The sequence below is a fragment of the Oncorhynchus kisutch genome, linkage group LG16, assembly GCF_002021735.2.
Source record: "Oncorhynchus kisutch isolate 150728-3 linkage group LG16, Okis_V2, whole genome shotgun sequence".
NCBI lineage: Eukaryota > Metazoa > Chordata > Actinopteri > Salmoniformes > Salmonidae > Oncorhynchus > Oncorhynchus kisutch.
Window position 1 is genome coordinate 11,432,445 of NC_034189.2, and position 23,460 is coordinate 11,455,904.

At 46.2% G+C, this 23,460-nt stretch overlaps 1 protein-coding gene across 7 annotated transcripts in view; it reads right to left on the reverse strand.

Annotated features, from left to right (window-relative positions):
* Window positions 1-23,460, reverse strand: part of LOC109883014 (phosphatidylinositol-binding clathrin assembly protein) — a 63,417-nt gene that overhangs the window by 32,879 nt on the left and 7,078 nt on the right. For all 7 annotated transcript variants that reach the window (XM_031791782.1, XM_031791788.1, XM_031791784.1 and 4 more), the window contains exon 2: window positions 14,396-14,538. In XM_031791782.1, coding sequence (XP_031647642.1) covers window positions 14,396-14,538 — 143 coding nt within the window. The remainder of the gene's footprint in view (window positions 1-14,395; window positions 14,539-23,460) is intronic.

The window sequence follows — 23,460 nt, forward strand, 5'->3', positions numbered from 1 at the left end:
AGAGCGAAGAAAGGAAAGAGTGAGCAAGAGTAGAAGAAAAAGAGAGTGCAACAGGACCCACACAACACAATTGGCCCAGAGCTCATGTGATCTTGTAGATCAGAGAGAATTCACGAGTATTGCTTTCATTGGAGCGTTCACTCAACTTGATTAAATCCAATTGATATGCATCAAATGGGGTGAATAGTTCCAAGATGGAGACATGGGAACCTCTCCACTGCCACAGCCTGCAGATTGATCAATTGATTCAAAGGAGAGAGAAGGGAGGGGCCTAATGCCGCTCGGTATATTTATATGGAAACTAAAAACAAAAAACTTTAAAACATCTTCTTGTCAACTGTGTTTATCTTCAGAAAACTTAACATGTGTAAATATTTGTATGAACATAACAAGATTCAACAGCTGAGACATAAACTGAACAAGTTCCCCAGACATGGAAATGGAAATGGAATAATGTGTCCCTGAACAAAAGGGGGGGGGGTCAAAATCAAAAGTAAGTCAATGCAGCTGGTGGCCACACCAGATATTAAGTACTGCAGTGCATCTCCTCCTCATGGACTGCACCAGATTTGCCAGTTCTTGCTGTGAGATGTTACCCCACTCTTCCACCAAGGCACCTGCAAGTTCCCAGACATTTCTGGGGGGGAATGGCCCTAGGCCTCACCCTCCGATCCAACATTTCCCAGACGTGCTCAATGGGATTGAGATCCGGGCTATTCGCTGGCCATGGCAGAACACTGACATTCCTGTCTTGCAGGAAATCACGCACAGAACGACCAGTATGGCTGGTGGCATTGTCATGCTGGAGGGTCATGTCAGGATGAGCCTGCAGGAAGGGTACCACATGAGGGAGGAGGATGTCTTCCCTGTAAAGCACAGCGTTGATATTGCCTGCAATGACAGCAAGCTCAGTCCAATGATGCTGTGACACACCGCCCCAGACCATGACGGACCCCTCACTTCCAAATCGATCCCGCTCCAGAGTACAGGCCTCGGTGTAACGCTCATTCCTTCGACGATAAACGAGAATCCGATCATCAGACCTGGTGAGACAAAACCATGACTCGTCAGTGAAGAGCACTTTGACAGTCCTGTCTGGTCCAGCGACTGTGGGTTTGTGCCCACAGGCGACGTTGTTGCTGGTGATGTCTGGTGAGGACCTGCCTTACAACAGGCCTACAAGCCCTCAGCCTCTCTCCCTGTACCTGTCCTGCAGGTGTGATGTTCGAATGTACCGATCCTGTGCAGGTGTTGTTACACGTGATCTGCCACTGCGAGGACGATCAGCTGTCCATCCTGTCTCCCTGTAGCGCTGTCTTAGGCATCTCACAGTACGGACATTGCAAGTTATTGCCCAGGCCATATTTGCAGTCCTCATGCCTCCTTGCAGCATGCCTAAAGCACATTCACACAGATGAGCAGGGACCCTGGGCATCTTTCTTTTAGTGTTTTTCAGTCAGTAGAAAGGCCACTTTAGTGTCCTAAGCTTTCATAACTGACTTTAATTGCCTACCGTCTGTAAACTGTTAGTGTCTTAATGACTGTTCCACAGGTGCATGTTCATTAATTGTTTATGGTTCATTGAACAAGCATGGGAAACAGTGTTTAAACCCTTTAAAATGAAGATCTGTGAAGTTATTTGGATTTTTACAAATTATCTTTGAAAGACAGGGTCCTGAAAAGGGGACTCTTTTTTTTGCTGAGTTTACATATTCTTATTCCATCCCTTTAGATGTGTGTGTATTATGTAGTTGTTGGGGAGTTGTTAGATTACTTGATATTACTGCACTGTCAGAACTAGAAGCACAAGCATTTCGCTACACTCGCAGTAACATCTGCTAACCGTGTGACCAATAACATCTGCTAACCGTGTGACCAATAACGTCTGAAAACCATGTGACCAATAACATCTGCTAACCATGTGTATGTGACCAATAACATCTGCTAACCATGTGTATGTGACCAATAACATCTGCTAACCATGTGTATGTGACCAATAATATCTGCTAACCATGTGTATGTGACCAATAACATCTGCTAACCATGTGTATGTGACCAATAAAATCTGCTAACCATGTGTATGTGACCAATAACATCTGCTAACCATGTGTATGTGACCAATAACATCTGCTAACCATGTGTATGTGACCAATAACATCTGCTAACCATGTGTATGTGACCAATAACATTTGATTTGAGAGGAGGAGGGGAGACGAGGGGAGAAGAGACGAGAGGAGGGGAGAAGAGAGAAAGCGGAGAGGCCTTGAAACGGATTCAGAAGCAGTCTACTAGCCCGTCAAATAATTAATGTTGGAATAACGGTCGACTGTGTCAGAGGGAAAACGACATCTATTATTAAGACATCTGAGTCTTCAAGCCCTCGCTCTAACTGACCTCTCTCGTTCACTCTCCGCATTTCTGTCTCCCTCTCTCTCGATCCGTCTCGCACCCCCCCCCCCCTCCCTCCCCTCCCTCTCTCTGGTTCAAAAACTAGCTAGCTATAGAACTCATTAAACCAAACCCTCTGTAGTTCAGTCTCTTTGGGTAAATCCCATCTTTACCCCAGTGTCCTCTTTTCAAAACTATAAATAAAATACTTACAAAAAAGGCACTGCTGTTTCTGCTTACGATTTTTGTTAAAGTAACTAGACTCAAAAAAGGTACAAGCAAATGAAAAGAGAGAATGGAATGAGTCTTAAGACGTTTGTTTCTGTCGGAGAAAGTTTGCAGTTACCACGGAAACCAAAGAGCACCTGCCGACAGAAGTTTATATTAACTGAAAAAACTGAGAGAGAAAAAAAAAAGTTTTATATATAAAAATCACACACACACACACACACACACACACACACACACACACACACAGACGTAGTACCCTACGGATTGCATCAAAGGATAGAGAGAGGAAGTTGGAGTGGTAGGATAGCTTAATGACAGAGGGGGTGAGAGCTAAGAGATGTGACTGTGAGAAACTGTTAGGGCTAAAGAGCTGAATCCATTCAGTCGACCGGTCGAATGTCTGGACAATAGGCTGTTGGTCGACCGAGATTTCTTCAGTCGAGCAATAGCAAAAAAATATATATAATTTCCTGTCTGAGTGGACTAATCGCTTGTGGAGGCGATGGGGAAGGCAGTCCATCACTGAGTCTGAGATTGTACACTGAACAAAAATAAACAACAATTCAAACATTTTACTGAGGTATAGCTCATATATGGAATTCAGTTAAATGGGGGGAAAAAGGCCCTAATCTATGGATTTCACATGACTGGGAATAGAGCTATGCATCAGTTGGTTACAGATACCTTGGGCGTGAATCAGAAAACCAGTCAGTACGTGGTGTGACCACCATTTGCCTCACGCAGGGTGACAAATCTCCTTCACATAGCGTTGATCAGGCTGTTGATTGTGGCCTGTGGAATGTTGTCCCACTCCTCTTCAATGGCTGTGCGAAGTTGCTGGATATTGGTGGGAATTGGAACAGTCGGTCATACACGTCGATCCATAGTATGTCAAACATGCTCAATGGGTGACAGTAGCAGTTAAAAGTTTGGACACCTACTCATTCAAGGGTTAATTTATTTTTTACTATCTTCTACATTGTAGAATAATAGTGAATACATCAAAACTATGAAATAACACATATGGAATCATGAAGTAACCAAAACCAAAAAAAAGATTCTAGGGTAGCCACCCTTTGCCTTGGTGACAGCTTTACACACTCTTGGCATTCTCTCAACCAGCTTCACAATGCTTTTCCAACAGTCTTGAAGGAGTTCCCACATATGCTGAGCACTTGTTGGCTGCTATTCCTTCACTCTGCGGTCCAACTCATCACAAACCATCTCAATTGGGTTGAGTTTGGGGGAATGTGGAGGCCAGGTCATCTGATGCAGCACTCAATCGCTCTCCTTCTTGGTCAAATAGCCCTTACACAGCCTGGAGGTGTTGGGTCATTATCCTGTTGAAAAGAAAATTATAGTCCCACTAAGCCCAAACCAGATGGCATGGCATATCGCTGCAGAATGCTGTGGTAAACACGCTGGTTACGTTTGCCTTGAATTCTAAATAAATCACTGACAGCGTCACCGGCAAAGCACCCCCACACCATCACATCTCCTCCTCCAAGCTTCACGGTGGGAACCACATGCAGAGATCCGTTCACCTACTCTGCGTCACAAAGACACGGCGGTTGGAACCAAATATCTCAAATTTGGAGTCATCAGACCAAAGGACAGATTTCCACCAGTCTAATGTCCATTGCTCGTGTTTCTTGGCCCAAGCAAGTCTCTTCTTATTGGTGTGGTTTCTTTGCAGCAATTCAATCATGAAACCCAGATTCACAGTCTCCTCTGAACAGTTGATGTTGAGATGTGTCTGTTACTTTACTCTGTGAAGCATTTATTTGGGCTGCAAGCTGAAGTGCACTTAACTCTAATGAACTTATCCTCTGCAGGAGAGGTAACTATGGGTCTTCCTTTCCTGTGGTGGTCCTCATGAGAGAGACAGTTTCATCACAGTGATTGATTGTTTTTGCGACTGCACTTGAAGAAACTTAAGTTATCGAAATGTTCTGCAATGACTGACCTTCGTGTCTTAAAGTGATGGACTGTTGTTTCTCTTTGCTTATTCGAGCTGTTCTTGCCATAATATGGACTTGGTCTTTTACCAAATAGGGTTTTCTTCTGTATACTCCCCCTACCTTGTCACAACACAACTGATTGGTGCAAAAGCATTAAGGAAAGAAATTCCACATATGAGCTTTTAAGGCATGCCTGTAAATTGCAATGCATTCCAGGTGACTACCTCATGAAGCTGATTTAAAGAATGCCAAGAGTATGCAAAGACTGTTATTTCATAGTTTTGATGTCTTCCCTACTATTCTAAAATGTTGAAAATAGTAAAAAATAAAAGATCCTGAAATGAGTAGGTGTGTCCAAACTTTTGACAGGTACTGTATGTCTGGTGAGTATGCAGGTCATGGAAGACCTGGGACATTTTCAGCTTCCAGGAATCGTGTTCAGATCCTTGCGACATGGGGCCTTGTATTATCATGCTGAAACATGAGGTGATGGCGGAGGATGAATGGCACGACAATGAGTCTCGATACGGTATCTGTGTATTCAAATTGCCAAAGATAAAATGCAATTACGTTCATTGGCCATAGCTTATGCCCATACCACAACCACCACCATGGGGCGCAATGTTGACATCAGCAAACAAGACACCATACACAGGGTCTGCCATCTGCCTGGTACATTTGAAACCGGGATTCATCTGTGAAGAGGCACACTTTCTCCAGCATGCTCCATCGAAAGGTGAACATTTTCCCACTGAAGTCGTTTACAACGCTGAACTGCAGTCAGGTCAAGACCCCGGTAAGGACAACGACCGCACAGATGAGCTTCCCTGAGACGGTTTCTGATCGTTTGTGCAGAAATTCTTAAGGTTGTGAAAACCAACACTTTCATCAGCTGTCCAGGTGGATGGTCTCAGACGATCCCGCAGGTGAAGAAGCTGGTTGTGGAGGTCCTGGGCTGGCGTGGTTACAGGTGGTCTGTGGTTGTGAGGCCGGTTGGACGTACTGCCAAATGTTCTAAATCAACGTTGGAGGTGGCTTATGGTAAAGAAACATTACATTCTCTGGCAACAGCTCTGGTGGACATTCCTGCAGTCAGAATGCCAATTGCACGCTTCCTTAAAACATCTGTGGCATTGTGCTGTGACATAACTGCACATTTTAGAGTGGCCTTATATTGTTCCCAGCACAAGGTGCAACTGTGTAATGATCATGCTGTTTAATCAGCTTCTTGATATACCACACCTGTCAGGTGGATGGATTATCTTGGCAAAGGAGAAGTGCTCACTAACAGGGATATAAACACATTTGTGCAAAAAATGTGTTAGAAATAAGCTTGTTGTCCGTATGGAACATTTCTGGGATCTTTTTATTCAGCTCATGAAACATGGGACCTACACTTCACATGTCGCGTTTATATTTCGTTCAATGTAGTTTGTTTGCCGGGCGGTACGACAGTGTGTGTGGTAGTGAAGGGGGGGGCGGGTAATGGTGTTGCCACTGTGGCAGAACTACCGATGACAACCAACACACAGATGTTGGTGTACGAATCTGTACGACAGGGTCGATGATGCAGCCACAATGACTCACTGTTAGTGACGCTGATCTAAACTCTTACACACACACACACCTCTATCGATTAGTAACGGACGTTTACTCCAGATGAAAAATACCATGTATTTCCCCAGAAGGAAGAAAGGAAATAGGGAGGGAGAGAAGAGAGCTGGTCAGTGGTGCGAGTCAGACACCTACTTTATAAAAAGCTATTATTACCAGACAGGGCCAATATGCTAAACAAGAACGAGGGGTTCACAATCCCATTCTAGAACGAGGGGTTCACAATCCCATTCTAGAACGAGGGGTTCAACGTTGGAGGCGGCTTATGGTAAAGAAACATTACATTCTCTGGCAACAGCTCTGGTGGACATTCCTGCAGTCAGAATGCCAATTGCACACTTCCTTAAAACATCAGTGGCATTGTGTTGTGACATAACTGCACATTTTAGAATGGCCTTATATTGTTCCCAGCACAAGGTGCAACTGTGTAATGATCATGCTATTATTACCAGACAGGGCCAATATGCTAAACAAGAACGAGGGGTTCACAATCCCATTCTAGAACGAGGGGTTCACAATCCCATTCTAGAACGAGGGGTTCACAATCCCATTCTAGAACGAGGGGTTCACAAATCATTCTAGGAAGTACAAGCATTTGTAACTCCCCTGACAATCTGTCTGCAGAAACTGATTGCAGTGCTGGAATAGAATGCTGCACTTCTGACCAACACGAATCAAAAGTGTGTGTGTGTGTGTGTAGGGCTCGACATAAATGCTTGTTCTCGTCCATGAAAAGCATAAAAAACATATTCCCGGAAAACAAGACTAAAGGTTTAATGCCGACAGAAGGTATTCACACCTTTTAACTTTTCCACGTGTTGTTGTGTTACAAAGTGGGATTCAGTTGAGATGGTGTCACTGACCTACACAAAATACCTCATGAGGTCAAAGTGGAATTTTGTTTGTAGAACATTTTTAGAAATGAAACGATTCAAAGCTGAAGTGTCTTGAGTCAATACGTACTCAACCCCTTTGTTATGGCAAGCCTCAATAAGTTCAGGAGTAACAATGTGCTTAAGAAATCACATAATAAATTGCATGGACTCATCCAGTGTTCAAATGATTTTTGTATAACTGCGACATCTCTGTACCCGACACATGCGGCAGGGTAGCCTAGTGGTTAGAGTGTAGAGGCGGCAGGGTAGGGTAGTGGTTAGAGTGTAGAGGCGGTAGGGTAGTGGTTAGAGTGTTGAGGCGGCAGGGTAGCCTAGTGGTTAGAGTGCAGAGGCGGCAGGGTAGCGTAGTGGTTAGAGTGCAGAGGCGGCAGGGTAGCGTAGTGGTTAGAGTGCAGAGGCGGCAGGGTAGCGTAGTGGTTAGAGTGTAGAGGCGGCAGGGTAGCCTAGTGGTTAGAGTGCAGAGGCGGCAGGGTAGCGTAGTGGTTAGAGTGTAGAGGCGGCAGGGTAGCCTAGTGGTTAGAGTGCAGAGGCGGCAGGGTAGCGTCGTGGTTAGAGTGTAGAGGCGGCAAGATCGAATCCCCGAGCTGACAAGGTTAAAAAATCTGGCGTTCTGCCCCTGAACAAGGCAGTTAACCCACTGTTCCTAGGCCGTCATTGAAAATAATAATTTGTTCTTAACTGACTTGCCTGGTTAAATAAAGGTAAAATAAATAAAAGTCAAGTTGTGAATTTCAAGCACAGATTGAACCACAAAGACATGGGAGGTCTTTCCAATGCCTCGCAAAGGGCACCCATTGGTAGAACAAAAACCAAGCAGGGATTTCAACATGAGGCCAATGTTGACTTTATAAACAGGTAAGAGTTTAAATGGCTGTGAAATCAGAAAACTGAGAATAAAATAAAAAAAACATTGCACAATACTAAGCTAAATGACTGAGTGAAATAAAGGAAGTCTGTACAGAACAAAAATGTTACAAAACACGCATCCTGTTTGCAACATGACACTTAATACTGCAATGTGGCTAAGAAATTAACTTTATGTCCTGAATACAAAGTGTTACGTTTGGGGCAAATTCAACACAACACGTCACGGAGTACCACGCCTCATATTTTCAAACATGGTGTTGGCTGCATCAGACAACGACCAGGGAGTTTATTTTAGGATAAAGGGAAACAGAATACAGTTATAGCCACAGGCAACATCAAAATCCTAGAGGAAAACCTGGCTCGGCTTTCCAACAGACCTTAAAACACAAGGCCAAATCTACACAGGAGGTGCTTACCAAGACGACATTGAATGTTTCCGGAGAAGCCTGATCACTTAAAATCAGCTTCAAAATCTATGGCATGTCTTGAAAAGGGCTGTCTAGCCATGATCAACTTGACAGAGGTGTAAGAATATTTAAAAGAAAATGGGCAAATATTGTACAATCCAGGTGTGCAAAGTTCTTAAGAGACGAGGTCAAAAAGACTCACAGCTGTAATCGCCGCCAAAATGTGCTTCTACAAAGCATTGACTCAGGAGTGTGAATACTAATGTAAATTAGATATCTGTATTTATTATGCAATACATTTGCTCACATTTCTAGAAACATGTTTTCACTTTGCCATTATGGGGTAATGGGGTAATGTGTGTAAGAAGTGTGAGAAAATAGATTTTTATCCATTTTCAATTCAGGCTGTGACAAAATGGAATACTTTCTGAACACTCTGTTAGTTGTCCGAACGGACAAGAAAAAAAAAAATATAGGCATCATCCACCGTCAATATTTTGAAACGATTTAAACCAACTTAATTAACTGTTTAAAACCTGGGCATTTTATGAAGCAAGTCGAACCTTGTTTCAAAGTAGCCTAGACAAAATACGACCACAGAAATTAAGGAATTATTTCATAAAATATGCCATAAACACAATATACCAGCATTTCTCTCATGATCTAGTTGTTTCCAAAATCAACTTCATTTTACTGTCCAGCTGCCAAAGGCATAAGCCTCGTCATATTAGTAACCCTAGTTAATGACCACCCTCGTCATATTAATAACCCTAGTTAATGACCACCCTCGTCATATTAATAACCCTAGTTAATGACCACCCTCGTCATATTAATAACCCTAGTTAATGACCACCCTCGTCATATTAATAACCCTAGTTAATGACCACCCTCGTCATATTAATAACCCTAGTTAATGACCACCCTCGTCATATTAATAACCCTAGTTAATGACCACCCTCGTCATATTAATAACCCTAGTTAATGACCACCCTCGTCATATTAATAACCCTAGTTAATGACCACCCTCGTCATATCAATAACCCCAGTTAATGACCACCCTCGTCATATTAATAACCCCAGTTAATGACCACCCTCGCCATATTAATAACCCCAGTTAATGACCACCCTCGTCATATTAATAACCCTAGTTAATGACCACCCTCGTCATATTAGTAACCCTAGTTAATGACCACCCTCGTCATATTAATAACCCTAGTTAATGACCACCCTCGTCATATTAATAACCCTAGTTAATGACCACCCTCGTCATATTAATAACCCTAGTTAATGACCACCCTCGTCATATTAATAACCCTAGTTAATGACCACCCTCGTCATATTAATAACCCTAGTTAATGACCACCCTCGTCATATCAATAACCCCAGTTAATGACCACCCTCGTCATATTAATAACCCCAGTTAATGACCACCCTCGCCATATTAATAACCCCAGTTAATGACCACCCTCGTCATATTAATAACCCCAGTTAATGACCACCCTCGTCATATTAATAACCCCAGTTAATGACCACCCTCGTCATATTAATAACCCTAGTTAATGACCACCCTCGTCATATTAATAACCCTAGTTAATGACCACCCTCGTCATATTAATAACCCCAGTTAATGACCACCCTCGTCATATTAATAACCCTAGTCATATTAATAACCCTCGTCATATTGAGCTTAGACAAGTAAAGAAATGTCCTACTTGTCAAAAGGACTAAAACATGTTTTATGTCAAGCCCTGGTGTGTGTGTGTGTGTGTGTGTATGTATTCTGCTGGGCTGGGCCAGCCTGGAGCTCAGAGACTGGGTGTTTTAAGATAAGGGCACCTCATCATTCCTGTACAGCCCACCACACCTCGTGTCCACCCTGCCATTGAGTATGCAATATGTGTCTCTAGATTATTGTGCCTGGCGACCTCCATTAGTCAGTTTAAACCTACACTCCAACACATGATAACAGATTCTCGGAGCTCTCCTCTATCTCCCCTCTGACACAACAGTCACAGTCAACGCTTTTCTACAGACCTTTTTTTCCCCTCCCACATTCTCTTACCCGCTTTCCATCTCTTGCTAGCTCTCAGCCTTCCTCTCTGTCGCTCTCCAGCTCCCTCATCCCCTCACGCTTTGTCCTTTTCGCCCTCTCTCTCTCTCTCCTCTATTCATTCCCTCTCATCCATCTCTCCTTCACTTCCCCATCCTTCTCTCCTCTATTCTCTCCCTTCCAGGGTTATTAGTAGTTTTATTGACGACACAATCTTCTAGTAACGTCACTCAAGCAGATTGGCCCATTCTCTCTCTCTCCTTTGACTCACTCCCTCTCCCTTTCTTTTCATTTTCTCCCGCTCCATTCTCCCTCTCCTCCTCTACCTCTTTCTTCTAGTAACGTCACTGAGGCAGATTGGTCCATTCAGTATCTGGGACAGCAGGGAGGTGACTCAGTGTTAGTATAGTTTAGAAACCGGGTGTTTACGGAAACTGGATGCTGACTGGTTGATAGCAGGGAGTTATAGAACCACAATCCCAGCATCCTCCGGGTAATGCCTGTTACAAGACATGCTCCGGAACATTGGCGACCACTAACTGTTATTTAAACCTTCTGTTTTGGGCTTGATGTGTCAATGTGCAGTTCATACATGCATAATCCATGAGCATAATTGCAGTCTTGCCTCAATTAGCAACAAAACCCCTAGTTTGAAAGCAACTTTTCTGGAATCTGCACCACACCTTCTCCCCTTAATTTCCCCCCACGTGGGCCAGCCCCCTAACAATTAGAGTTCAACCAATGAGCTTCATGTGAGTGACAGCTAGCAAGAGGCACGTCAAACACAAATGGCAGAGCGAGCAATGAGGTGGTGCACACAATGTGACGTAGAAAAACATTTTTGGGGGACCAATGTTAGCTTGTGAGCACTACTTTCAGAACTACTGGCTAAAAAGTAATCAAACAATTAACAAGTTCATTAAGTTCATTAGATTTATCAATACGCATCCACTGTCTCACAGCCCAGACAGTCAATTTATAGACTTAATCTCCCCTGGAAAAATAGAATCTAGACAACATTTCCCCATGCTAGTAGGCTGGCAATGCTACTAGGCTAGCAATGCTACTTGGCTAGCAACTTCAGAATCTCAGAACTCACTCAATGTAATAACGTTTGAATGAAAACTTTTCTAAATACATGTCGGCAACCGTTTTACGAAAGCAATAAGGCCCTGAACCCGGGACATATCGAGAGTAACACCCTCCAAAGGGCCTTGGCTTCGCCTCGGGCATAAGAACACCCCTTAGTTGGGAGTTAGCACACAATAATCTCCAGGTTCTCGTGCCTTATTACTTAAATATAAAACACACACATTGACTATGCCCCCCTTTCTACATCTGAAAACCTCGCTATCTCAAGGTGGGAGACCGAACATGTGCATAAGCATTCTATCAGTGTCCTCGCTCCTCCCAGCCAGGTAGGGGTGGTACTGGGCATGGGCAATGGAGCCGTCTCCGGGCATGGGCAATGGAGCAGTCTCCGGGCATGGGCAATGGAGCCGTCTCCGGGCATGGGCAATGGAGCCGTCTCCGGGCATGGGCAATGGAGCCGTCTCCGGGCATGGGCAATGGAGCCGTCTCCGGGCATGGGCAATGGAGCCGTCTCCGGGCATGGGCAATGGAGCAGTCTCCAAGCTGGGCAATGGAGCAGTCTCCTGGCATGGGCAATGGAGCCGTCTCCAAGCTGGGCAATGGAGCAGTCTCCAAGCTGGGCAATGGAGCGGTCTCCAAGCTGAGCAATGGAGCGGTCTCCAAGCTGAGCAATGGAGCGGTCTCCAAGCTGAGCAATGGAGCGGTCTCCAAGCTGGGCAATGGAGCAGTCTCCAAGCATATCCTCCTCCATCACTCCTATATCCTCCTCCGACCTTACTGTTGTGCCTTCCATAACTCCATCCCCATCTTTTGCCCTGGGGTGGGGGGGATGGAAGCAGGCCCTCTCCCAGTCTACCCTCTCTAGAGTAACCTTGTTCAGGCTCAGTGCAGTATAGTACAGTCAGCAGCCAGACTTCCAGACTCCCAGGAGGGCGGCCCAGTAACCTGAGTAGCCACGGCCAGGATCAGAGCACCTGAGGGGAGGCTTGAGGCGCCGGGCTGGGTGGGTGCCCTGGCTCTCTCTCTCCTGCTCATTGTCTAAGGCTTCCTGTAATCTGGTTGTTTTGGTACACTGCGGCCTGCCTACACTCACCACACACAGGAAACGACTGGACAAACACTCTGTATAACTGGGACTGCACACACACATATACGACACGTGTACATACAGTTGAAGTCGGAAGTTGACATACACCTTAGCCAAATACATTTAAAAACTCTGTTTTTAACAATTCCTGACATGTAATGCACAAAAATTCCAGTTAGGTTTACCACTTTATTTTAAGAATGTGAAGTGTCAGAATAATAGTAGAGAGAATGATTTATTTCAGCCTGTATTTCTTTCATCACACTCCCAGTGGGTCAGAAGTTTGCATACACTCAATTAGTATTTGGTAGCATTGCCTTTAAACTGTTTAACTTGGTTCAAACATTCCGGGTAGCCTTCCACAAGCTTCCCACAATAATTGATGCCATCTATTTTGTGAAGTGCACCAGTCCCTCCTGCAGCAAAGCACCCCCACAACACGATGCTGCGTATGTAAACTAGTTTTAATGACTCCAACCTAAGTGTATGTAAACTAGTTTTAATGACTCCAACCTAAGTGTATGTAAACTAGTTTTAATGACTCCAACCTAAGTGTATGTAAACTAGTTTTAATGACTCCAACCTAAGTGTATGTAAACTAGTTTTAATGACTCCAACCTAAGTGTATGTAAACTTCCGACTTCAACTGTACATGTCCATGTACAACAGGAAAACACCATTGATCGATAGACTATTACATTCTGCATAACAATGTCGTCTCCCAAAGAACTGCTTCTTGGCAGAGCTGAAGAGAGAAAAGTACAGGTGAAGATCGGATAGGGTATTGATACAGAGAGACAGCGAGGATGAGAGAGAAGAGAAAGAAAAGAGAGACGAGAGACAAGAGAGGGGAAGAGAGGAGATAGAAGAGAGGAGAAAGAGAGGGGAAGAGAGGGGAGAGGAGAAAAATAGGAGATAGAGAGGAGAAAGAGAGGGAAGAGATGAGTAGAGGGAAGAAAAAAGACAAAAAGACAAAGAGAGAAAGAGAGTGAGCTCCCTCTCACGAGGAAGGGAGAAGGGGCGATAGAAAAGCTTGACAGGTGTATAGGATAAACCCTGGGTGAAGAATTAATGGAGTATTGATACTGGGTGGTTGGACTAAAACTAAACTCGACAACACAGTGCTGCCAACCGATCCAAATCAAGACCAACACTATGGAATGGAGACTGGGATAAAGCTCTCGCTCTTTCTCCCTAGTTCATTCCTTTGATCTCTCCCCCCCTCTCTCTCTCCCTCCCTCTCCCTCTTTTAGTCCCCCCTCTCCTGCTCCATCTTCCTCCCTCTCCCTCTTTTAGTCCCCCCCTCTCCTGCTCCATCTTCCTCCCTCTCTCGGTTACCCCTCTCTCTTTCTCCCTCTCTCTCCCTTTTTAAGTTCCCCCTCTCCTGCTCCCTCCCTCTCCTGGTTACCCCTCTCTCTTTCTCTGGCCAGAGGACGTCTTAGAATCAACATCGTAAGAGAAAAAGAAAGCTACAAGAATGGTTGGTTACATCATCCTCGTGTGGAAATGTGCCTCTTGCTAAACTAAGGTGACAAGGTCCAGTGGCCTTTCATCACCGAGTTGAAACAGTCAAAGTAGCTGTGGTAATCATCATCAGTACAGTGGTCGTTCTCCCCTCTTGTCAAATAGAACATTACCAGGAACACATTTCAAGAGCTCAACGCAGGCCTAGACTGAATTTAAAATGGAGGCAGCTCCCTGAGAACACTATGGAAGGCATTTGGGAGTGTGTGAGTCCGTGTGTGTGTGTTCGTGAGTCTGTGTCCGTGAGTCCATGTGTGTGCGTGTGCGTTTTCACTTACCTCATTGCCATACATCATAAGGTGGTGTGTAGCGATCAGAGCTTTGAAGACCACCACCCAGCTGCTATTGGCTGTCCTCTCAAATAGTGTGTCAGCCAGTTGGGGGACCGACACGTTCATCTCACTGGTGCAGTAGATCAGGTCTGGAGGAGACAGACAGAGTTAGAGCGAGTGAGACAGAGTTAGAGAGAAAGACAGGACAGGACAGACAGGACAGACGTAGTGAGATCAGGGCCTGTATAGATGGGGAAATCCAAGACAAGGAACGCACGCTCAGGTACACACTCACAGTGGTGTGACAGTGGAACTACATGCAAGTTCAAAAATGAAGGAAAAACAGGGTCATTTCAGGAAGAGGAACACACACACACACACACGGGGCTGCGAGCCCAGAGACAAACACATAGTCTAGACTCGAGTGTCCGACCTCCAGTCTAGACGAGTACAAACTGTGCTACAGGTGGTGAAACTGACTCTGGATGACAACATAATGATGTTTGTTTCCAACATTCGAGCGGTTTTCCTTTCCTTGCTGTGATACTAATGAGTAGCACCATACTGGTTTGGTCCCAGCCCTATAAAAACAACATCCTGTTCGACATCTGCTGTTCTATTCAGACAATTCTATTGACATTATGTTTATATATTCATATGCACCAAAACAACAACTTTCATGGCCACTAGGGCTGTCCCCGACAAAAAAAAAAAACACATTGGTCACCCAAGAGCCATCTGTCATTTAAAAAAAAACATGTATTTTCCCATAGATAAGATGTCTCGATGTCTTTTAATCAACTATATTCACTGAGCTTGTCTGATACTTTAAGCACACGGTTTGATTCAATAATTTTGACAAATGATTAGAGGGAGTCTGACCAGCAATTGATTTGATTGTGCCGGGATCAGACAACCAGTGACCGTGGGACAAGCACCCACCTTCTCTCTCCTTCCTGATGTAGTGACCAGGGTTCATTTCTCCTCCCTGATGTAGTGACCAGGGTTCATCTCTGTCTCTATCCTTCCTGATGTAGTGACCAGGGTTCATCTCTGTCTCTATCCTTCCTGATGTAGTGACCAGGGTTCATTTCTCCTCCCTGATGTAGTGACCAGGGTTCATTTCTCCTCCCTGATGTAGTGACCAGGGTTCACCTCTCCTCCCTGGTGTAGTGACCAGGGTTCACCTCTCCTCCCTGGTGTAGTGACCAGGGTTCACCTCTCCTCCCTGGTGTAGTGACCAGGGTTCACCTCTCCTCCCTGGTGTAGTGACCAGGGTTCACCTCTCCTCCCTGGTGTAGTGACCAGGGTTCACCTCTCCTCCCTGGTGTAGTGACCAGGGTTAATTTCTCCTCCCTGATGTAGTGACCAGGGTTCATCTCTCCTCCCTGATGTAGTGACCAGGGTTAATTTCTCCTCCCTGGTGTAGTGACCAGGGTTCACCTCTCCTCCCTGATGTAGTGACCAGGGTTAATTTCTCCTCCCTGATGTAGTGACCAGGGTTCACCTCTCCTCCCTGGTGTAGTGACCAGGGTTCACCTCTCCTCCCTGATGTAGTGACCAGGGTTAATTTCTCCTCCCTGATGTAGTGACCAGGGTTCACCTCTCCTCCCTGGTGTAGTGACCAGGGTTCACCTCTGTCTCTATCCTTCCTGATGTAGTAACCAGGGTTCATCTCTCTTCCCTGATGTAGTGACCAGGGTTCATCTGTCTCTCTCCTCCCTGATGTAGTGACCAGGGTTAATTTCTCCTCCCTGATGTAGTGACCAGGGTTCATCTCTGTCTCTATCCTTCCTGATGTAGTGACCAGGGTTCACCTCTCCTCCCTGATGTAGTGACCAGGGTTCATCTCTGTCTCTCTCCTTTCCTGATGTAGTGACCAGGGTTCATCTGTCCGTATTGCTGAAGCTGCAACATAATTACAACCATTTCTGAACTGAAAAATTCTGTTACCAAAATCCCTAATTTGAACAGGGAAAAACACTCCCTGTTCCCCTGCTCTCTCTAAGTGACACGTTTGCATCGCATTGACAAAGAACTCTCGGGTCGACCAACAGCCTAACGACCAAATAATGGACCAGTTGCCTAAATGGGGTCAGTCCTAACGACCACCCATTAGTACTTGTCCACCACAACAAGTGAATGTGGATTTTTAGAATTGTATTCTACCCCCTGCCGTCTCCTACCCCTCGCTCTCCTAAATCCCTACTTCTTTTGTTCAACCAAACGGGTACAGACTACACCCACCTGGGTAACTTTGGAAACACCAATTCATCCGTCTGTAGCATATGTCTCAATAACATGGTTATTGGACAATGGGGCCAGGCTACATTAGGATTTCAGTGACCAGGGTTCAGGGTTTCAGTGACCAGGGTTTCAGGATTTCAGTGACCAGGTTTCAGTGTGATATGAAGATGAATATTTAAGCAATAAGGCCCGAGGGGGTGTGGTATAACAGCCATTATAAACTGGGTGGTCCGAGCACTGAATGCTAACTGGCTGACAGCCGTGGTATATCAGACCGTATACTACAGGTATAACAAAAGAAGTTGTGCCGTGCTTAAGAACAGCCCTTAGTTGTGGTATATTGGCCATATATGTGTTATAACACGGCTTTCAGCCAATCAGCATTCAGGTCTGGAACCACCCGGTTCATAATTAGTAATAGAACATGGGACTATGGGACCACTCTTTCCCAGAGCAGGTTTCTGTTTACACGCTGCAGAGCCAGACATGTTTAACAAAACCAATTTCAGATCTGTACACCCCCCCCCCCCCCTCTCAGTCTCGACCTGTCGTCCCAATCTCTCCCCACCTGTGTGTGTGTGTGTGTGTGTCTGCTGTAATGTAGTGGATATGTGCTGACTTAATCAAAGGGAGTGGAAACACATTTGGATGCCCTTGATCACAGTCAGTTGTCTTAAACGGAGAGAGAGAGAGAGAGAGGGGAGAGAGGGGAGAGAGACGGGGAGAGACAGAAGAGAGAGAGACGGGGAGAGACAGAAGAGAGAGAGACGGGGAGAGACAGAAGAGAGAGAGACGGGGAGAGAGAGACGGGGAGAGACAGAAGAGAGAGACGGGGAGAGACAGAAGAGAGAGACGGGGAGAGACAGAAGAGAGAGACGGGGAGAGACAGAAGAGAGAGACGGGGAGAGACGGGGAGAGACAGAAGAGAGAGACAGAGGGACGGGGAGAGACAGAAGAGAGAGACGGAGAGAGACAGAATAGAGAGAGACAGAATAGAGACGGGGAGAGACAGAATAGAGAGAGACAGAGACAGACAATAGAGAGAGACAGAGAGAGACAGAATAGAGAGAGAGAGACAGAGAGAGAGACGGGGAGAGACAGAATAAAGAGACAGAGGGACGGGGAAAGACAGAAGAGAGAGAGACAGAGGGACGGGGAGAGACAGAGGGACGGGGAGTGACAGAATAGAGAGACAGAGGGACGGGAAGAGACAGAATAGAGAGACAGAGGGACGGGAAGAGACAGAGGGAGAACTGCAGTGTGAGGAGAGGCTGGCTCCATCTGGGGAGTGGTGGTGGTGGATCCCATCTTATCCAACCTGCAATCTGCAGAAACCCTGACCACGCAGGGTGGAACAATTCCTCTCTTCACCCTCTCCTCCCTTCTTCTCTTCCCCGTCTTACTGGCCATCAGCCATGTTTGAGTGTGGCTGTGAAAACCCACACACCAGCTAGACTTAGTGTGTGGCTCCCTACACACAATGGTAATGTGTAACACAAGCACTCCTAATATCATGGTACAATTCTGGGAGATTTTACAAAGATATTTTTAGAACACGGAGGGATTCCAGAACTCCAGAGACATTCTAGAACACCAGAGAGATTCAGTGAGAGATGGACAATGAACGATAAAAAGGGCATGAGCAGTGATCTCATCTGTCCTTCTCAGAGTTGACAGACAGCTGCTCTGTGTTCTAATGTGTGTGTTCCAATGCACACAGAACCATTGTTCCATTCAGCAGGGCTGGCATGACCTTTGCCCTCTGTGTTGCACTGGTCAGTCCCCGTAATGAGGAGCTCCTGGTACCGGCCTGAGCTTAGGGCTCTTACCTCATCAACCAACACACACACACACACACACACACACACAGCTAGGAGAGGGATGGGACTGTGGTGGGGTGAGAGAGACTAAGCAAACAACAACTGGACAGGAAGAATAGTTAGGCCTCTCAATGGACGTGAAGTCAGTGAAGTGAGTCTCCAGTAGGAATCGTTCCTGTATAATGTATACGCCCAGTCAATCCAGAAGACGAGGCCCGTTTAAGACCATTGAGAGATGCAGCCCTGGAGATAACTGCACACTGTAGGTCACAGCCACAACGTAGCTAGTCTGACCTAGAGGGAGAGAGGGAGGGGGAACAGAGTGCTGCCAGCTGTAGGACGTGAGCAGGTGGAGAGAGGGAGGGGGAACAGAGGGCTGCCAGCTGTAGGACGTGAGCAGGTGGAGAGAGGGAGGGGGAACAGAGGGCTGCCAGCTGTAGGACGTGAGCAGGTGGAGAGAGGGAGGGGGAACAGAGTGCTGCCAGCTGTAGGACGTGAGCAGGTGGAGAGAGGGAGGGGGAACAGAGTGCTGCCAGCTGTAGGACGTGAGCAGGTGGAGAGAGGGAGGGGGAACAGAGGGCTGCCAGCTGTAGGATGTGAGCAGGTGGAAAGAGAGAGCACTAGGCGCCAGGTGGGCCAGCCAGACAGGGGAAGACAGACTACATCTGGCCCAGCTGCCAGCCTCCTTGCTGGGGTCGGCTCTCCTCGCCTTACACCCGCCTCGCAGATCTATAAAAAGGCTAATCTGCGATATGATCTGTACAACAACAAACCATAACACAGATGCGTGTACACAACCTAAAGATGGAGGGGAGACTGAAGAGGAACACCTTGTATATCCTCTAATCTCTCTCTCTCTCTCTTTCTCTCTTTCAGCCAGCCAGCCAGCCAGCCACACACACACACGGAGGGTTTACCGAAAAGAGACTTCCTCTGCATGAACAGAGAGAGGGGGTGGTAGAGATGGCAGGTGTATAAATAGCTGCTATATATAAAGAGTAGATAGTTACATCGTTTTTTTTCCTTCTCCCTTTGTCTCCTCCGTGACACTCAGTCTTTCCCCGTTTCAGATGACAGTCTGTTCTCATGGTGACCAAGGCCGGATCGGGATCTGAGTTTAGAACCACGTCGGCGTCGAACGGGGATTCTACGATTCCTCCACATCACAATGGGAGATTCCTTGAGTTCCAAAACCAAAAGTTGCACCTCCAGACAGGCTCTAGTCAAATGATTTGCTTGAGGGTGCATCCTCTATTTTCAGTTCTGATATATCAACAGGAAGTATGTGTGTGTGTGTGTGTGTGTGTACACACATACAGGAAACTAGAGGACCTACTGAGAAAGAAGCCAAACCATCCTGAACTGCAGCCACTACGGTTCTGTGCTGCCTTCCTAACAATCCAACTGAATGAAGTGCATTCAAATCTAATGACGCCTTACGATGTGAATGAAGCCAAACCAAGAGAAACCACACCTGATCTAGGATCAGTTTTCCATTTTAGATCATAACCCTATTGACTATCGGGGGACCCGATCATAGGTCAGCACTACTCTGATGCTCTGATGCTTAGTGAATATGGGCTCAGCCACCCAGGTTCCTGGCTCACTCTTGGTCGATGCTCAGTGAATATGGGCTCAGCCACCCAGGTTCTCTGATGCTTAGTGAATATGGGCTCAGCCACCCAGGTTCCTGGCTCACTCTTGGTCGATGCTCAGTGAATATGGGCTCAGCCACCCAGGTTCTCTGATGCTTAGTGAATATGGGCTCAGCCACCCAGGTTCTCTGATGCTTAGTGAATATGGGCTCAGCCACCCAGGTTCTCTGATGCTTAGTGAATATGGGCTCAGCCACCCAGGTTCTCTGATGCTTAGTGAATATGGGCTCAGCCACCCAGGTTCTCTGATGCTTAGTGAATATGGGCTCAGCCACCCAGGTTCCTGGCTCACTCTTGGTCGGTAGATCTCAGTAGTACTCGGTAGAGTACAGTAGTAGTCTGTCTTCCATTCTCTCCCTGTGGAGATTCTTACTAGCTGGCCTTGTTGGCTCTCCTTCATTCTCCCTTCAGACAACTATCTGTCGTCTGTTCCATGGTGGTGTGAATGCAGCTGAGTGAGACAGAGAGAGAACCAGGGGAGGGAAGGTATGTACATAACAAGCTGACAGACATGGCCAAAGGACCCAGCCAGCCAGGCTAAAAATACCCTGTCGAGGACAGTAGCGCTAAAATGTTCCACACACACACACACAGAGTTCCCACAAACACACACACCTTTTAGTCGGAGTCCACTACACAAACTCTTGCAAAGACATGCACACTTGACTCGACTACAGAGCACTATACTTTTTCCAAACTACTGGAAAGCGTTTTTCCACCGTCGAGGGTCCAGCACTAGGCTGCTCACTAAAAGCTGGCTCCACAGCGAGACCGGCTGTCAGCTGGCTTGCAGGCAGGTTACGGTGGGGACTCGACAGGCAGGTTACGGTGAGGACTCTGACAGGCAGGTTACGGTAATGACGGGGACTCGACAGGCAGGTTACGGTAATGACGGGGACTCGACAGGCAGGTTACGGTAATGACGGGGACTCGACAGGCAGGTTACGGTAATGACGGGGACTCGACAGGCAGGTTACGGTGAGGACTCGACAGGCAGGTTACGGTAATGACGGGGACTCGACAGGCAGGTTACGGTGAGGACTCGACAGGCAGGTTACGGTAATGACGGGGACTCGACAGGCAGGTTACGGTGAGGACTCGACAGGCAGGTTACGGTAATGACGGGGACTCGACAGGCAGGTTACGGTGAGGACCTGACAGGCAGGTTACGGTAATGACAGGGACTCGACAGGCAGGTTACGGTGAGGACCTGACAGGCAGGTTTTCTTTGCAATGAATCACAATAGCAATTGTTCACGTATTATAGCCATTAGTAATACATCTAGGCTACATGGGAACCAATGTTACCCTCTTCTGTCCTGTAACAAAGTGTCGCAATAGCCACACAAACTACACACACACACACACACACACACACAAACTCGTTTCCTTTGCGGATGATAATCTGTATCATCGACATCGAGCTAGCCTGTAGCTGTGTCCAAAACGGCCCCCTATTTAATTTATAGTCCACTACAAAGAAAAGTAAGGAAAGGATACCTAGTCAGTTGTCCAACTGAATGCCTACACCTGAAATGTGGTCTTCCACATTTAACCCAACCGCTCTGAAGTGCAATATACAAGGACTATGGTGTCATTTGGGACAGTCTCAAGGTTTGAGAAGGGCTGTTCTGGCAGCATATTTTAGAAGTCCTAGTTGACTAAAAATGGCTTTAAAAAAACTAAAAATAATTTTTAAAGAGTCACCTCGCAATGTTAATCTTAAATTAGTGTGTGGATATTCTGAAATGCAAACAGTATGTGAGAGGTAGGGCTAGACTTTACTCAAGCCTGACGATGACCTAGGCTACAGTGGGCAAACACGGAAATATTATTTACCCATTGTGGAGCGTCTAAGGTGAATTGCCTTCTCATTTGGGATGTTCCACTGAATTAGCCCTATGAACGAGTCAAACCCCTAACTCAGAAGGGGCAGAATTAGAACTAACCGCTGTTTCAACCAATCGGTGGCTCTGTTCTGTGACTCTTGGCCGCCATGACAACAGCACGAAAGTATTAGGAACGGATTGGGTTTAAATGTCACAACTTCCACAAAATAACCATGACAACTAGGCCTCATGCCAGGAAAGGCTGTGTCGGCAGAGTAGCAGACAAAGACACCGGACTCAAAGACACCGAACAAATTGGTTGATAGCGTCAAGGCAACTATCTCCCTTACAACATGCAAATAGCTGAGCAATTCATCTCCGCTATCAGAGGGGTATACGACAAAGATGGATCAATGTGTTACCCAGCTAACTGAAAAGCAACCAGAAATAACTATTGATTTTCTGGTTATTTTTAATTTTTTTAAAGCTAAACTTGGGTTTTAGTTTTTTTAATCAATTACACCATGTCCAATTCAAGCTCATCTTAGGAAAAAAATTACAAAATAATATTTAGGCGTTAGCTGCTTTGTATTACACCCAGACCCTGCTTTGTAGTACACCCAGACCCTGCTTTGTAGTACCCCCAGACCCTGCTTTGTAGTACCCCCAGACCCTGCTTTGTAGTACCCCCAGACCCTGCTTTGTAGTACCCCCAGACCCTGCTTTGTAGTACCCCCAGACCCTGCTTTGTAGTACCCCCAGACCCTGCTTTGTAGTACCCCCAGACCCTGCTTTGTAGTACCCCCAGACCCTGCTTTGTAGTACCCCCAGACCCTGCTTTGTAGTACCCCCAGACCCTGCTTTGTAGTACCCCCAGACCCTGCTTTGTAGTACCCCCAGACCCTGCTTTGTAGTACCCCCAGACCCTGCTTTGTAGTACCCCCAGACCCTGCTTTGTAGTACCCCCAGACCCTGCTTTGTAGTACACCCAGACCCTGCTTTGTAGTACCCCCAGACCCTGCTTTGTAGTACACCCAGACCCTGCTTTGTAGTACACCCAGACCCTGCTTTGTAGTACACCCAGACCCTGCTTTGTAGTACACCCAGACCCTGCTTTGTAGTACACCCAGACCCTGCTTTGTAGTACCCCCAGACCCTGCTTTGTAGTACCCCCAGACCCTGCTTTGTAGTACCCCCAGACCCTGCTTTGTAGTACCCCCAGACCCTGCTTTGTAGTACACCCATCAGGTATGACCTTTGACCAATGGGAGTGCACAGTAGGCCAACATCTCAACATGCTTGCTGCTATATTAGACTACTTCCTGTTTATTTTAGGCATATTGTTTAACTGGACCCACATCCGCTGTGTTTTCCCTTCAGCAACAGCAAGGATACGTCATCTCTGCAACCAGAACCACCTTTCCTGCTAGTTGATTTAACATAAAAAGTTCAGATCCGTCCTGATAGGCTGGTCTAAATAAAGCCTGAGAAATCACACAGTACATCATCAGTTATAACCA